The sequence below is a fragment of the Glycine max genome, chromosome 17 (assembly GCF_000004515.6).
Source record: "Glycine max cultivar Williams 82 chromosome 17, Glycine_max_v4.0, whole genome shotgun sequence".
In the NCBI taxonomy this organism is placed as follows: domain Eukaryota; kingdom Viridiplantae; phylum Streptophyta; class Magnoliopsida; order Fabales; family Fabaceae; genus Glycine; species Glycine max.
The window spans coordinates 3952064-3969491 of NC_038253.2; the positions used below are offsets into that span (position 1 = coordinate 3952064).

General features: G+C 36.9%; 3 protein-coding genes across 3 annotated transcripts; 2 read left to right on the forward strand and 1 right to left on the reverse strand.

Moving 5' to 3' along the window:
• The first annotated feature begins 3158 nt into the window (after positions 1 to 3158).
• LOC100788585 (threonine synthase 1, chloroplastic) lies at positions 3159 to 5139 on the forward strand. Its single transcript, XM_006600387.4, has 2 exons — positions 3159 to 4785; positions 4872 to 5139. Exon 1 carries the CDS (start codon positions 3228 to 3230, stop codon positions 4773 to 4775), a length of 1548 nt encoding a protein of 515 aa, XP_006600450.1. The 5' UTR covers positions 3159 to 3227; the 3' UTR covers positions 4776 to 4785; positions 4872 to 5139.
• Positions 5140 to 6488: 1349 nt separating this feature from the next.
• Positions 6489 to 9540, reverse strand: LOC100791764 (WD repeat-containing protein VIP3). The gene is made up of 2 exons (XM_003551115.5): positions 8951 to 9540; positions 6489 to 7220 (listed from the first exon to the last, which is right to left on the reverse strand). The coding sequence occupies exons 1-2, from the start codon at positions 9287 to 9289 to the stop codon at positions 6594 to 6596; spliced, it is 966 nt and encodes a 321-aa protein (XP_003551163.1). The 5' UTR covers positions 9290 to 9540; the 3' UTR covers positions 6489 to 6593.
• An 814-nt stretch (positions 9541 to 10354) lies between these two features.
• LOC100790703 (LYAR-type C2HC zinc finger protein) lies at positions 10355 to 17152 on the forward strand. Its single transcript, NM_001255660.3, has 6 exons — positions 10355 to 10568; positions 10670 to 10744; positions 11048 to 11178; positions 15948 to 16389; positions 16626 to 16742; positions 16833 to 17152. The coding sequence occupies exons 1-6, from the start codon at positions 10482 to 10484 to the stop codon at positions 16893 to 16895; spliced, it is 915 nt and encodes a 304-aa protein (NP_001242589.2). The 5' UTR covers positions 10355 to 10481; the 3' UTR covers positions 16896 to 17152.
• Positions 17153 to 17428: the final 276 nt, after the last annotated feature.

Consider the following 17428-nt stretch of genomic DNA (forward strand, 5'->3'; position numbering starts at 1 on the left):
GATTATTAGTCAGATAGAGTTTAATTCAGTTGGTTAACTAGAATGTGTGAATTATTATCATTTTTTTGATATTATTTTTTATTTTTATAGGTAAAAAATGATGATTATTATAGGTTAATAATGGAGATGGAGAAGGTTGTGAAAGTGAGAAGGTGTTGGAATAATTATAAAGGGTTTTCTTGATATAATAAACTTTAGCATGAAGAATATAAAACAGTGATGAGGTTGGTAACTGTGATTTTGGTGATCTTCAACTGGCATATTTGTTTTCCTCTTGGCGCTATAATGGCTTTTGTGTATGCAAAAACAAAGTTATTAAAAGTTGCAAGGGTGAAAAAGTATAATTGAAATTAATATGCATGATTGAAATAAAAACAAACATTATAACACATATCGTACCAATTTTATCTTAAAAAATGATATCATGCACTTTTGAGAGTGTTTGCTTAGGTCTTCACATGTTTCGATTAAATTAATATATTATTAAATTATTAATTTTTAAACTAAGATATAGTATAATTTTTGCTGACATATATATTATAATATTGTGTGCTGGCACAATAGTTACCAAACTCTTAAAACACCCCAAGGTCTTAGGTTAAGGTTTTCTCAAGCACCGTTTTAAAAAAAAATTATCGCAGGTGCAAAATATTTTACCGCGTAGATTGTTAAAAAGTCCATGATAATATTATTATTATTATTATTATTAATAGTATATATTTTTTTGTTAATAGTCGGATTTTACAACTATGATTTAGGGTTATTATTACATTTTTCAAACCCTTCACAGCTACGAAAGAAACCGTTGGCACTTGACAAAAGTGCAAATTCGTAAATCTCCCAATTAAATCACATGGTTGGGTCTCCCTCGTGGTAACATCTTTCTTTTTCCTTTTCCATGTATGCCCATGAATAAAGTGTCGAGGACAAATTAGTTTGTTGAGTTTGATTAATTGCTCTGAACTTTTCAACTCCACCTTAAGCTTTCTTAAGTTCCATTTATCATCTTTAATTAACTAATTTCCCATCCAAACAAAAAAAAAAACTTTAATAATCATTTCCTTAAAAAAAATCTAATCCTTTCGGGTAGTTATCGGACGAACCCAACACTTATGTGATCAATCATCCTCCAGCTGGTCTTCTTTCCCTTGCATAAAAAAATAATCCTCCAGCCGGTCGATAGATTCAAGCTCTATGGTCTTTTACCTTTAAAATATGTTATCAAATACACTTTTCTATTTTCTTTACATTGTGAATTTAATTTTCATATACTATGTAAGGATTTTTATATTAAATGCATAAATAATGTACAAAAATTCTATATCATCATCAAAACATTGACTTGTAATTTAACCAAAACTTGTCAATTTTGAATTAATTGTTTTTAAAGGTATATGTAAGATGGTTTTTAGTTTTTTTTTTTCCGAGGCGATGATTTTTAGTTAGTTGATGGTATATATATATATATATTTTTTATAAATTTAAAAATTTAATACAATCTTATGCGGATGACTGGTATTTTTTTTAAAAAAAAATTGGTGTTTGAAAATATTTGTGAATTTTGGTGGCAGGGGGTGGTACATTTGGTCGTGGGTTATAAGGCAGTAATTAGGCTGAATGGAATATTAATCCACAACTCATAACATGAGAAGAAAAAAAAAATACAATAGCATTACTATTATCATGAGTTGAATGCTTATGGATTATAAGAGAAGGGTCAGCGGGCTGAATGGGTGGTCATGAACAAGAGTCAGCACTCTAGTTCACTTTTGTTCTCTGTAATCATGATACACCCGAACTTGTCAATACATAGAAATGAGTCCACGAATTTCTTGAACAACCTTCCTTTTTTAGTGAAAAAGTTATTAGATAGTATTGTCATAATCTCTATTAATGCTTACATGACACATAGTTAAATATTTATTCATTTTTAAAACATGTAAATGTGATGTAGAGATTTAACGAAAATATCAACGGCCAGTGATGCCCCAATCCCACGGTCTCGTGGGCTTGATAAAATTATTATCAACTTCCCACAGCAAACGACTACACAAAATTATGATAAAATATTTATAAGAATTAAAATATTTTTTATGAGTTTTTTTTTTTAAAGATAATGTTTTAGGAGTTGCTATCTGCCTATCATTCCAAATTGTACTACATGTCTTATCCTAATTTTATACGTTGAACATTTAGTTTTATGTTTTATTCCTTTTAAATATACTTCTTCATAATTTGAATTTGAATTTTGATTTGATTTAATAATGACCAGCATTTTTTTTCTCTATCATCTCAAATCACTTTGCTTTTTATCTTTATCTATATCTGTGTAGTTGATTCTTTATTAATCACTTATCTCTTTCTCCCTCTCTTTTTTTTTTAAGAAACTTATCTCTTTCAAATAATCATGCTTTCCCATCTTTATTTATAGATTGAATTTTAATATTTTTTAAAAATTATCAATAAATAAATATAGACCTTTATCACAATATGAATTACCTATCATAAATTTAAAATAAAATTTAAATACTTAAAATATTTGTTATACATTTTAGCTATATAAAAAAATATTTATCTCACAGTTTAAAATATTAGTATAAATGTGATTGAAGAAATGTGTAATATGAAAGCACTGAGAAAATTTCCTTACAAAGCCATGCCAAAACACCGTAAGCTTCATGAAGTTTTTGTTGGGCTTTAGCTATATATATCCTGTGACTGTTGCTTAAGCTTCATGCACCTTCTTGCCACAATCCAGCGGAACCTGACTCCTGCAGGATAAATTAAACTGTAAAGGAATCCAGATTTTATTTTATTATTGATGGTGAGACACGACAATATTGTCATTTCCACCTCAGGCTCATGCATATATACCCTCCCTGAACGATTAATTATCCATTTACATTTATCTCGAGCACATCAATTTATCAAGAGCAAACGTTACTTAAAACAACAGTAATTATCACTAATTTCTCGGGAAACCAATATTTTATTATCTTTCAATTTAAGAAAATTGAAACAACCAAATTGATATGACATGATTAGTTGATTACACACAGTTTCTTTATTTTTTTTTTTTGCAACGTTTTGAGAGTTAAACTACACGTGCGCATCAACCTGAGATTCCCTTGTCCCTCCTTCGATAAATAACATCAGAACCATTCATATTTCATCAGTGTTTTTCTCTTCTCCAAATTCCAATCCTTCAATTCAATAATTTAGTAAAAATGTTGTCTTCTCTGCTGAACCCTTCCTTCACCACCACCCTTCCAATCCATTCAATTTTAATCCCTAATAACCGCCGCGCCTCCACCGTAGTATCATGCACCTCCTCACACCTCACCACCAACAACCACTCCCATGTTTCTTCGCCGCCGAACATCAAGGACGAGGCCCGCCGCCGCCCCGCGGCGGAGAACGACTTCACGGCGAAGTACGTCCCCTTCAACGCCGGCTTCGACTCGCCGGAAACCTACTCGCTCGACGAAATCGTGTACCGCAGCCGTTCCGGCGGACTCCTCGACGTGCAGCATGACATGGAGGCTTTAGGGCGCTTCGACGGCGCGTACTGGCGCGCGCTGTTCGACTCGCGCGTGGGGAAGACGACGTGGCCGTACGGGTCCGGCGTGTGGAGCAAGAAGGAGTGGGTCCTACCAGAAATAGACCCTGACGACATCGTTTCCGCCTTCGAAGGCAACTCGAATCTCTTCTGGGCGGAACGCTTCGGGAAACAGTTCGTGGGAATGAACGATTTGTGGGTGAAGCACTGCGGAATCAGCCACACCGGAAGCTTCAAGGATCTCGGCATGACCGTTCTCGTCAGCCAGGTCAACCGCCTCCGCAAAATGAACCGCCCCGTCGTCGGCGTCGGCTGCGCCTCCACCGGCGATACTTCCGCCGCGCTCTCCGCCTACTGCGCTTCCGCCGGAATCCCCTCCATCGTCTTCCTCCCCGCCAACAAGATCTCCACCGCGCAACTAATCCAACCGGTTTCAAACGGCTCTTTAGTCTTAAGCATCAACACCGATTTTGACGGCTGCATGAAGCTGATTCGTGAAATCACCGCCGAATTACCCATCTATTTGGCGAATTCGTTGAACAGTTTGCGTCTGGAGGGTCAAAAAACCGCTGCAATTGAGATTCTGCAGCAGTTCAACTGGGAGGTGCCGGATTGGGTTATTGTACCCGGGGGCAATCTGGGAAATATTTATGCTTTTTACAAGGGTTTTAAGATGTGCAAGGAATTAGGGCTTGTGGAGAGGATTCCAAGGCTAGTGTGTGCTCAGGCTGCGAATGCAAACCCTTTGTATTTGCACTACAAGAATGGGTTTAAGGATTTTAACGCTGTGAAGGCTGAGACTACTTTTGCTTCTGCTATTCAGATAGGGGATCCTGTTTCAATTGACAGGGCAGTGCATGCTCTGAGGAACACGGAGGGGATCGTGGAGGAGGCAACAGAGGAGGAGCTGATGGATGCAATGGTGCAGGCTGATTCCACTGGAATGTTCATATGTCCACACACTGGGGTGGCTCTGGCGGCGCTTATTAAGCTGAGGAATCGTGGGGTTATCGGTGCCGGTGAGAGGGTTGTGGTGGTGAGCACTGCACATGGATTGAAGTTTGCACAGAGCAAGATTGATTATCATTCTGGGCTCATTCCTGGAATGGGCCGCTATGCTAACCCGCTGGTTTCGGTTAAGGCGGATTTTGGATCGGTCATGGATGTTCTCAAGGATTTCTTGCACAACAAGTCCCCCGACTTTAACAAGTCTTGACGGTTGCCAAGTAAGTTTTAGTTCGGGGTTTTTTCTGATTAAGATGTTTTTAACATGTTTGTGTTCACTTTCGGTCGTTATTATTGGATTTGTAAGATTTGGTCCAAGTATTCGAGGGTTTTGATTTCAACAACATGCTTCTGGTGACGCAATGCATATTTTCGTGCATAACATCATTGTCGAAGATGGATCTCGATCGATGAATACTTGTGTGGCAAGTAAATGAGAAGAAAAATAGTGCTACTTGTACAAGAGATTTTTAAATGTTTTATTTTCAAGTGTAATCACATCGAATAAATCTTGAATTGGAGCTATTAATGTAGCTTAGCGTTGCATGAAATGAACAATTGAGATTGAAGTTTAAGATTTTATGCAACGGATTTTTTGTTCATGTTTCTCACTATCCCATCTCATGCTCTGGCTAGTTCTTTCTTTTTGTGTTTTACCAGAAACGATCTTCTGCTGAAAAACCGGGGACATTGATATGTGATCATCTCCATATTAGAAATATCTACTTTTTCTCTTCTTGTCATATCATATCCAAGGTGTCTATCTATCTTTTTCCTTTTTAGTTTCTTATACAGCTCATACACCATCACGCAGCAATGCTATTATTGACAATTTTTAATTTGCAAAAAATCTTGATTATGTTGAAGTCAAACATAATTATTTCTTTGACAATACAATGAGGTGGAAGATTTCATAGTTTTGTTTTTCTTTTTGCTACGAACTTTTGAATATAAAATTTTCCATCGTATACTGTTTGATTTGCTTCAATTTAAACTAAGTTTAAAAAACAAAAATTATTCGTAACCATTTTTGTAATGATCACACAAACGTACAACGTTCTCATTGTGACAGTTAGCAGGAGATTTGATGCTTTTTCCATACGGCTTTACAACCACTAGCAAACCAAATACAATATAGTTAAGTAATACGCTGTCGGATGCCAATTTTGCTGTGCACGGTAGCCCGAAAGCATCGTCTTCCATGTCAACGATTAACTGTATATTTTTTGCAAAACCAACCTTGCTTCTATGGAAACTAAGTTTCAAGGAGGTAATGTTATGATTGTTCATGCTTATAGAGAAGACAATAGATGTGCTGATGCCTTAGCCAATTTTACTTGGGATATGGAATTGAAGTTTATAAATTTTGAGCATCCACTTGCGTTTGTAAACCATTTGCTAAATTTTGATGTAATGGGAATTATCATCCCAAGATTTAGTTTTGGACATTTTACTCCCGGATAATACCCAAAGAAAGAACCAAGTTTCAAGGCAATTTTCATGCGCAAACATATTTTTGAAAATAAGTAAACATGTAACGAAAATAAGTTTACTTTTTCAAACTGAGTTTGGACGCTCCCAAACTAAAAACCAAACATAGCCTAAAAATGCAAGTTTTTGTTTTTGTTAGAAGATAGTACTTTTATCTCGAGAAATTAATCTCTAATTTTTGAAGGAACTTAAAACCAAGGAATTAATCTGTTTTTCAGCTTAAAATATCAACCCCCCACAAAAAAAAAAAAAAATTGCCTAATATATGATACTACCTTACGGATTTTGCCGGCTGTTTTTGTGTCAAGATAAACTTGGTTGGGCCATGCATCCAGGATCACATCTATTTTTGCTCGTTATCTAACATGGTAATTGGCTATAAATTATGACGGGGAACAAATCATGCATAAATGTTACAGAATCAAAACACGGATACAGCATGTACAACCATGCATTTTCTTCAATTCAAAATCAATTTGTAGACAAAAGAGTAAATAACATTCCACAAAGAGTACAAATACAGCACACAATATCTAAATCAGGAATAATCATACAGTGATATGCTCTTGTCATCTGATACACTAGCAAGTCGACCACCTCGCACATCACTCCCTCCAGGTGGTCTAAATGCAACTCCCCATACCTGGTCTGAATGATTGCTCATTGTCTGCACAGATGCCCTCATGTTAAGATCCCATAGCCTTACAGATCTATCACTTGAACCTGTAGCAATGGCTGCCCCATCTGGGCTGACGTCCACACACAGTACCCAACTAGCATGACCTGACATGGTCCCAATTAAAGCTTTTCCCTCAGCATCATACATGTGGACGTTTCCATCATCCGAAGCTGTAAACAGCAGCCTTGGATCATAAGGAGAATAAACAAGAGATCGCACAGGCATGAAGTGACCTTCAAGGTGATGCAGAAATTTGGCGCGGGGCACATCAAAAACTGAAATGGTGCCATCCATTGAACCACAAGCAAGTCGTTTCCCATCAGGACTCCATGCAACTGATAGCACAAATTTTTTGCTGCCACTTTTGTCTGTGGGCTTCTGTCCTTCTGGACGAGGAATTGACAGAGTGGCAACAAGTTCCCATGAGGAAGTGTCCCAAAGCTTGACAGATGCACTACCTCCGCCAGCAACTGCTAGAATGGCACCCTGAAGGGAGCGAACTTTGGTTGATTAAATACTTTAAGTATGATAAAAAAAGGATAAAATTAAAGACTAAGGATGAAATACTCATTTGCCCCAGAATCACAAGGCATCAAGGCAATGGGTGATTTCTACCGCACTGCAAAATCATAGTGGAACAAGTACAGTTTCCATAGAAGGGCACATACTAACAGTGAGTCAACAGAACAAGCAAATAAATAGTTTTAGTAGTTTGATGAGTACGAGTTTAGTAAGTCCCTTTATACAATAATGAGCTATATGGGGATTGAGATTTCATGCTTATAGTTTAATTTCATACATCCTTTAAGAATGTTGATGAAAAATATGTGGATGAGTTTTCTAATAATTTTTTCACATAAAACTCATCCCTGAATTTTTCACCCCACTTTTAATGCTTGTAAAAACAGACCCTTGGTAAACATCGAAGAATATTTTACATGACCATAGACTCAAACATTTGCAAGCATCAAAGCAATTGCGATCATCCATATTACACAAACTTTGCACCATAGAATATGATAGTAGTCAACAGAAAAAAGGGCAAGAGAACTGAAGATATAATTATATAACCACAGAAGAGAAACACAGAACAAACCTTTAGTTAGTACAATTATAAGTTAACCAATCAAATTCATGAGATGTTGAAGTTAAGCACACAAAATTGCCAATGCACGAGTACCGACAAAAACAATGAAAGAGTCAATTTCAACACTTGTTGCTATCTCAAGAAAAAGAGAAAAGATAATTAGCACAAAACATCAGTTACGAAATAAAACGAATATGAAAACCTACAGAGATTTCATTGTAAGTGAATTTTTCCTACTTCAGCCGGCATGTACCGTTGTGCTTGGTTGGACAAAAAACCGTTTTGTTGTCGTTTTTCATATAAATTTCTTTGTACTAAATAGCTCTTATCATTATGCAAGAAAAATTAATAAAACTTCAGCCAGCATGTATGGTTGTGCTTGGTAAGTCAAAAAACCGTTTTGTCGTTTTTCATATAAATTTCTTTGTACTAAATAGCTCTTATCATTATGCAAGAAAAATTAATAAAACTTCAGCCAGCATGTATGGTTGTGGTTGGTAAGTCAAAAAACCGTTTTGTCGTTTTTCATATAAATTTCTTTGTACTAAATAGCTCTTATGCAAGAAAAATTAATAAAACAGGCTTTCACACAAGGGCAATTTCTACTTGTTTTGAACTTTAATAAGCCCATTCCCACAAAATATCTTAAAAAGTGGCAGTGTAGGAAGCAAAACCTCTCGAGAAAACTGGATGCATTTGCAGAAGAATGAAATATTATTGATCATAAGTTTCAGCTTTCAACAATCATTGGTAACAAACATGTTACAAATCGCAACAAGCATTTAGAATGTAAATAATAAAATTTGAGCCCTGATCTAGCACACAGGTTTTTTACCTAGCCTGACCTAGGGTTCACGAAACATGTATTTTCAAGAACCATGTATCTTCAATCTTAAAAAAACACAAAATTTTGCAGTTGTCCACCATCTTTAACATCAGAATTATCACCACATGTAGCACAGCATTTACATACAAAACAGGTTTCCTAAGAATGGTTGATGAATTTTCAGTTTTTCACTGTTTTAGGTTTTCGCATTAGCACAATCGTTAAGTGTTACGAATAAGGCACGTGGTTGTTTGAAACAATTGCATGAGGTAAAGAGAGGAAAAACCCCAATCCTAATTATACCTTGGGATCGAAGCGCATTTGCCAAACTTCAGAGGGAGGAGCCTCGAGGGTGGCGATGGTGGCGTTGGAATCGACATCGAAGACGCGGACGAAGCTGTCGAGGGAGGAGGAGGCGGCGACAGAGCCGAGGGGGTGGGCGGCGACGGAGGCGACGCCGAGGCAGTGGCCGGTGTTGGTGCGGTCCAAAACGAGGTCGTCGGAGCGCCAGAGCCTGACGGTCTCGTCGAGGGAACCGGTTAGGAGGAGCGGTGGTCGGTTGGCGGTTGCGGGTACCCAGGTGACCGCCCACACCGAATCATCGTGCGCGTTCTCCACCGATTTCAGTCCACCCAGCTTCATTCTTAATTGTCTTGTACTCAACTCTGCTCTTTCCTTTTACTTCAACTTTGCTTGACTCTGATGGGCCTTACTCTTGTAGCTGCCAGGCCCATTCACATTACCTTTTATAAATTGAATATTTCCTTTTTCTGTCTGTGTCGGAGATTAAAAGATGTCTCCCAATCCAGTAAGTTTCTTATAGATTAAACGATGTTGGCCCAATTCTTTGGGTTCTTTGTTTCGATATTAGGAAATAGGAAATAGGAATTAAGACTACAACCTAAATTTCTAAATAACATACTCTGTTTTGAGTAAAATATTATGCCTTAATTGGGTTTTGTTTGCATGTATATTTGGATATTGACAGTTCATATTCACAATTTACCCGACTAAGAGAATACAAAGGTTCTTCTTGGTCCATTCTAGCTGATCTGATACAATGGTCCCAACTCCCATGGAACTAAACAAATCCGACAAGTCCACCTAAAAATTATTTGAACACTTGAATTATCGAATATAAAATATTAATAATTAAATAGAATATATGGACATTGTAAAAAAAATAACTATATTTTTAATTATTAATTTTTATAACAACAATTTTAATATTCATATTTAAATTGATTTTTAATTAGTTTATAGTACACATATTTTTCTAGTACTAAGTTATTTAATCACAAATTATCTTATTTAGTAAATTTATTGATTTTTATAATAATTATTTTAAAATTTATCCTAAACTGATTTCTAATATTTTTCGTACAATGACGAAAATAAACACAAGAAAGACTAAATATCAAAGGCCAGATTACGTGAACAAAATATAATTATATTGATTTCTAATTGGTTGTTAATACAAAAACTTTTACATTTTATCGTGCATAAAAAATAAACTCAAAATATTGATAGAATTTAATTTTTATATATTATTTGTAGAAAAAAAATTTACACTTTCAATCAATTAAAAGTCACTCTGTATAGGTAAAAAATTAGGAATTTACAGAGTATGGTAAACTTTTTTTTTTTTTTTTTTATAATTTCTGGTCCTCAAGATGTTAAAATAATAAACGCAAATTGATTGGAGGTAGGGCACAGAGGAAGGGTACGTTTATAATTGGAGCGAAACAAAAAACCCTAGCCTGCTCTGGCTTAAACCCAAAAGTTGCAGAGTCCTCACTCTTTCTGGGTAGCAAGTAGCAACGCAAACTCAGATATGGTTTGGTTTCAATGCGAAGATTGCGGAGACAACCTCAAAAAGCCCAAGTTGTCTAGTCACTTCCGAACTTGCTCTGCCTACAAAGTTCTCATTCAATCCCACTTTTTCATTAATTTTCCTTCACAACATGTTGCGAATTGCTTGCGATGCTCATTTTTTTCTGTCGATTTATTTATGTTATGCAGTTGTCGTGCATTGACTGTGGGGAAATATTTGGGCGTGATACCGTTCAGGATCACACGCAGTGTATCACAGAAGCGGTGGGTCTTTCATTCTCACTTTCTTCTTCTTATTGTTGTTGTCACGCAGTTGAGACTTTTAATCTATCCATTTCTACTAATGGCCAGAAATGTTTTTCTGATACCTCAGTTTTATTAATCAAATTTATCTAAAGTGAGGACAATGTGCACTTATGCACTCTCCTTATTGGCTTATTACTTTAGAGGAGCCAAATTTGTATTCCTATTGTTTACATTTTTTGGCAGCATGTTGGATTTGCATACATGTCTTAAAAATACATATATCTCATTTGCTCCACCTCCTACTTTTTCTTGGATTTTCAGGAGAAATATGGACCAAAAGGCCAAGGAAAAACTTTTAACGTTGCAACTGCCAAGCCTAATAAGGATAGCAAGCAAAGGCCTGAAGTTGATATTAATGTGGGGTTATCTGATCGGCCTCCTTGGTTCTGTAGGTATATAACCTATATCTATATTGGATACAATTTCTATTTTCTATTACCATGGTAGTCACTAGTTGTTAGTCAGTGTATTTATAGTACAGAGTAAATGTTGATCAAGATCCTGCATTATATGTTTTAAATAAAAGGCCACAAGAGAGAAAGATAATTATCAATTTATTATGGTGTTAGAATCCAATTGCAGGGTATGGGACTTGAGTCCCACATTGTAAAAGTATGGGATTCTAGTCTGTGGTTTATAAGGTCTTGGGCTCTCCAACTACAATAGCTAGCTGCCTAGCTTTTGTAGTGTGGTTTTTCCAAGGTTCTTGTTCTTATCACATGGCTTACATATACTGTTTGGATGGGATTTAGACTTCTAAGTTCTTACTCCTTGCATTTGAATTGCCTTATTATGTCTTATGGGTTCGTTGTATCATCGAGGCCATAAGTTTAAACCGTTTTTCTTATTATTATTTTATCTTTATGTAATGTAAATAACGGATGTAAGGGCACTAAATTTTAATGTGCCTTTTGTTACTGAAGTATGCAAAGGTAAGGATGACAATGGGTAAAATACTACAAACCTGGCCTTATACCCGTGTAGATGCAGCAATTTCAATACCTGTACCCCTATTTGTTGGGTACTGATATACGTTAGATTGTGATTAATAGAAGTAGTCTCAACAGACAAAAATGACTATCCAAGAGTCTGAGACACACTTTAGAAAGTATGTTATATTGTAGTTGAAGTTTGAATTTGTGAGGAAAATGTCACTCACTGACAACTTGCTTTATTGCTTTCAAATAACATATATATAGAGTACAAAAGAGTAGGAGAGGGACAGCTATTCACAATGACACAATACTGTTGTCCTTTGAATAAAGCTGAATTACAATAGCAACCACACACAAAACTACACACACATTTAACACTCCCCCTCAAGCTGGAGCATACAAATCATATGCACCAAGCTTGGAACATATAGACTGAATCCTAGTTCCTCTTAAGGACTTAGTTAAAATATCTGCTGGCTGATCATTAGAATTAATGAACTCAATGAACTCATTGATAATCTCCTTGGACAATAGTTTTTCCCGAATGAAATGACAATCAATCTCTATGTGCTTAGTCCTCTCATGGAAGACCGGATTTGAGGCAATGTGAAGAGCAGCTTGATTATCACAGTATAACTTCATTTGCACCACTTCACAAAATCTCAACTCTTGGAGAAATTGTTTAATCCACATAAGTTCACATGTAACCATAGTCATAGATCGATATTCAGCCTCTACATTGGATCGAGTAACAACAGTTTGTTTCTTGCTTTTCCAAGAAATAATATTCCCTCCAATGAAGACACAATATCTTGATGTAGATCTCCTATCCATGGGACAACCAACCCAATCTGCATCACAATATCCAGATACTTGTGTGTTACCCTTGTCTTCATACAACAATCCTTGTCCAGGAGCTCTCTTTACGTATCTAAGAATACGCATAACGACATTCCAATGATCAACATGAGGATTTTGCATAAATTGGCTAACCATTCCAACAACAAAGGAAATATCAGGTCTTGTAATGGTGAAATAAATGAGTTTTCACACAAGTCTCCTATATCTCTCGGGGTCAGGATAAACTTCACTTTGATCTGCCATGAGCTTCAGATTTGGATCCATAGGGCTATCAATAGGTCTACAATTTTGCATGCCTGTTTCCTCCAGAATATCAAGAGCATACTTCCTCTGAGAGATCACAACACCATCTCCTGATTGAGCCACCTCAACACCAAGGAAATACTTCAGATATCCCAGGTCTTTGGTTTGGGAATGATTGAATAAGTGCTCTTTTAGCTGGACAATCTTAGTAGCATCATTTTCTGTAATCACTATATCATCAACATAGACCATTAGATAAACACACTTTCCAGGGGATGTATGACAGTAAAAAACAGAGTGATCAGCTTCACTTCGTTTCAGCCCAAAAAGTTGTACAATATGACTAAATTTACCAAACCAAGCTCGAGGAGATTGCTTCAACCCATAGAGAGATCGGTGTAGCTTACACACAAGACCAAGATCATACTTCCCCTGAGCAACAAACCCAGGAGATTGCTCCATATAAATTTCCTCCTTAAGATCACCATGAAGGAAGACATTTTTAATGCCAAGTTGATGGAGGGGCCAATGACGCATGGCAGGCATAACAAGAAACAAACGAACTGAGGTGATTTTAGCTACAAGAGAAAAAGTATCACAATAATCAAGGCTATATACCTGAGTGTAGCCTTTAGCTACTAACCGAGCCTTAAGCCGATCAACCTCACCATTGGGCCCGACCTTAACAGTATAGACCCATCTACAACCCACAATTTTCTTGCCAGGAGGAAGAGGAACAAGTTCCCAAGTACCATTATTTTCAAGAGCCTGCATCTCACCAATCATAGCTTATCGCTGGCCAGGATGATCAAGTGCCTCATGAATATTAGAAGGAACAGTAAGCGAAGACAATGAGGAAACAAAGGAAAAATATGAAAGAGACAAATGGTGATAACTCAAGAAGTTATAAATAGGATGAGGATTATGAGTAGATCGAGTATCTTTCTTGATGGGAATGGGCCAATCTGAATCAGAGTGATGAGAAGAAGTTGAAGAAGAAGGATCCATGGTTTGAGGATCGGTTGGAGGAAGATGAGAATCACGAGGAGAAGATTCAAGCACTGTAGAACCAACTTGCTGTATCTTGTGTTGATATGTAATAAGAGGTGGAGGAGCAACTTCAGTTGAATTTGGTGGAGAAGATGAGACTCCACTAACATTTTGGTCGGAGTTACCTAGTGGACAAGGAGAAGGAACTGGAAGGACTTGCTGGAGAGAAGGAGAGTAGTCCATGGAGGGTGAGAAGAAGGGTGTATCTTCAAAAAAGGTTACATCTGCAGACATATAATATCGTCTTAGGTTGGAGAGTAGCACTTGTAACCCTTTTGAAGACGAGAATAACCCAAAAAGACACATTTGATGGCCTTAGCAAAAAGTTTGTCCAAACCAGGAAAGAGATCATGGACAAAACAAGTACAACCAAACACTCTAGGAGAAACATGAAATAATGGAGTGAGGAATTTGGTTTTCAAGAGAAGAAGAAGACATCTTGTTTATTAAGAAACAAGCAGTAAGCATTGCATCTCCCCAATGGTGTGTAGGAACATTGGAGTTTAACATTAGGGAACGTGCAGTTTCAAGAAGATGACGATTCTTTCTTTCTGCTATGCCATTTTGTTGTGGTGTATGAGGACATGTGAACTGATGTAGAATACCTTTTGAAGATAAGAAAGAGGATAGATCATGAGAGAAATACTCGTTAGCATTATCACTTTTGAAAATCTTAATAGTTTTTTCAAATTGGTTCTCAATCTCATTAAAGAAAGACATGAATATAGGCAAAAGTTCAGATTTGTCTTTCATTAAATAATCGTTTCACCCCTTCCACTGCGGCCTCCTCTATTGTTACGACCTCTTCCTCTTCCACGAGGTGCAACCATGGCTGATGTCTCCACAACATCAGCTAGATTTTCATCTTTCAACACATGAGGCACACGAAGAAGTCTAGTGATGAGAGAGTCCATTGACGGAACTTGGTCTCCAGCAAGAACTTGATCATGCACATGATCAAAATCTGAGTGTAGGCTCCTCAAGATAAGAACCATGTAAAACTTGTCCAGCTTCTTATTCACTTCCTCCAACGAATCAGCCACAAGAAACCTCTTCAGCTTTTCCACTGCTGCTCAAGCTTTACCTATATGTGCAATCATGTCATGGCTGGTTTGCTTGAGAGTCGTAACTTTCATGGTTGCATCAAACAGGCTTTGAATATCATTGGCAAAAATCTCTTGGTCCTTCTTCCATAAAGAGCAACATGTTTTGAATGATCTAAGGATTTCCAAAACATCTGGCTCAACCGATTGCCATAACACAACACAGAGTTGAAAATCAAGCTTTTCCCACTCAAGTCTCTTGTCGTTTGGAACAGCATTAGCACCTTTCTCCAAGTGGTCATGATATCCTTGACCGAGAAACCACAACTCCACTGAAGCAAACCAAGACAAATAATTCTTCCAGTTGAGTTTTGCAGTTGTGATGGTTAGAGTTCTAGAGAAAGAAAATACAGGACTAGCAGAAGCCATTTTTGATAAAAAAAAAAAGGAAACCCTAACGAAGAAGAAAAGGGAAACGCAAGGGCTGGAACAAACAACTTGCCAAAACCAAAAGACAAGGCGTGAAACGTGTTCAGGAGAAGACGACAAAGCTGTTGGAATAGGTCCGGTGAACTTCCGGTGACATGAGGGCGACGCGTGGCCTTCACGCGCCAAATCTGGCGCGAGACTGTGTGCTGCACGTGACGGCGCGTGGAAGGGAGTTTGGCCACGCGACTTCCAGAGAACCCGCTCTGATACCAAGTTGAAGTTTGAATTTGTGAGGAAAATGTCACTCACTGACAACTTGCTTTATTGCTTTCAAAAAACATATATATATAGAGTACAAAAGATTAGGAGAGGGACAGCTGTTCACAATGACACAATACTGCTGTCCTCTGAATAAAGCTGAATTACAATAGCAACCACACACAAAACTACACACACATTTAACAATTGTAAAAGGTGGGGACCAATTGTGCTTGGCGATTGTGCCTGGAATCTTCACCAAGAAAGATATTTTCTTATATTTTGTGTCACCCTTATGGTTTTTTCTGATTTATTATGCTCTATTTATTTGTGGCTTTGCAGTCTCTGCAATACGAAAGCTACAAGTAAGCAAACACTTCTTCTCCATGCGGATGGAAAGAAACACAGGGCAAAGGCTAGAGCATTCCATGCTTCAAAGCAACCACCAGTCGAGGCAGACAAATCTGCCACTGATGCAAAGGTTGCTGTGGAGATTGCTCCTAATGATGAGGTGAGAGATGACAAAATTGGAGAGCTGCCAAAACTGCAAGAATCTTCTAAACAAAATAACTCAAAACCAGGGAATGAAATTTCATCAGCAAAGAAAAAGAGGAAACTTGAAGCATTGGAGGATGACCTTATTAAGAAAACCAAGAATGACACTTCAGTTGACATGGGAAATGGAGAAGTAATTCAGGGTGAAGAGAGCAATTTCAAGAAAGAAGGGAGTGCTGTCAAAAATAAAATTAAATGGAAGAAGTTCATTAAATCAGCCTTGAAATCTGTATGTGTTTTGAATTTCAGAATGACATCCTTTCTTGTTTTGTGCTTGATTTATGTGATGTTATATTGATCTTATCTGTATACTATGAGCATAGGATGGATAGAATCAATGGATTTTAAGGTGGACTTAACTAGAGCTACAATAGCATCTATGATGAGCTTGGTCAAAATTTGTATTTTTGAATGTTGGTCTGTACATCTAATTTCCTTATGTGCTTATTTTTATGTTTGTGGCAGCATCCTGATGGAATTTTGAAGATGAAGAAACTGAGAAAAGTTGTCCTCAAAGCACTGCAGGAATCTGGCATTGCAGTGGATGATGAAGCTGAATTGAGTGAGGCGCTTGAGCAGAAGGTAAACCAATCTAATGGATTATGTTTTTGTTAATTTGTCCTTTAAAAATAAATAAATATTGGTTTCCTTATGAAAAAATTGTGTGGACAGATCAATTCCAGCTCCAGATTTGCAGTTGAGAACAAGTATGTGCGACTGCTGGCCAAAGATTGAACACTCTAGTTAGAGTTCTTTTGACTTGAAATCCATGCAATTTTTCATAATTCTCTTGTTGCTTGGTAGACAATTCATTCATACAAAAAATTCCCCATATAGAAAGTTTGTGAACGAATACTTCATTGTTGCTTTGCGCAAAAACATTCAATTATTATCTTGTAGAAAAACCAAAGAAAATATCATCAGGGAGATCCGTTTGGTTATTATGTTGAATTACAAGCAATGAGTTGTAGAATCTGCAGTACGTGGTTCTGAAATCTTATGTGACCTTATTCTCCTATGTGACCTCTTTTAGACGAGTTTAATAATCAAGTTTTACTTTTCAATATGTACTTTTTAACCGAGGGAAGTAAGTTTCATTTAAATCAAGGATGTTTATACTAACTTCCCTGGAGGTTAGTAGTATTTTACACCTAGATCCTGCTTGATTTGAGAATTATGTTTACACATTTTACCTATTATTCTTACGTTTTAACATATTTATTTCGTTAAAATAAGTTATAGACCAAAAAGTTTCATGTTTTGCGGCT

What these genes read in the sequence shown, in the direction of transcription:
- LOC100791764 (XM_003551115.5), bottom strand. Translation starts at nt 9,289, where the DNA reads ATGAAGCTGGGTGGACTGAAATCGGTGGAGAACGCGCACGATGATTCG. An exon ending in AAATGCGCTTCGATCCCAAG is followed by an intron (nt 7,221 to 8,950) that starts GTATAATTAGGA and finishes CGCTCCCTTCAG; the next exon opens with GGTGCCATTCTAGCAGTTGC.
- LOC100790703 (NM_001255660.3), top strand. Translation starts at nt 10,482, where the DNA reads ATGGTTTGGTTTCAATGCGAAGATTGCGGAGACAACCTCAAAAAGCCC. An exon ending in CGCAGTGTATCACAGAAGCG is followed by an intron (nt 10,745 to 11,047) that starts GTGGGTCTTTCA and finishes TTGGATTTTCAG; the next exon opens with GAGAAATATGGACCAAAAGG. An exon ending in GTGAGGCGCTTGAGCAGAAG is followed by an intron (nt 16,743 to 16,832) that starts GTAAACCAATCT and finishes TTGTGTGGACAG; the next exon opens with ATCAATTCCAGCTCCAGATT.
- LOC100788585 (XM_006600387.4), top strand. Translation starts at nt 3,228, where the DNA reads ATGTTGTCTTCTCTGCTGAACCCTTCCTTCACCACCACCCTTCCAATC.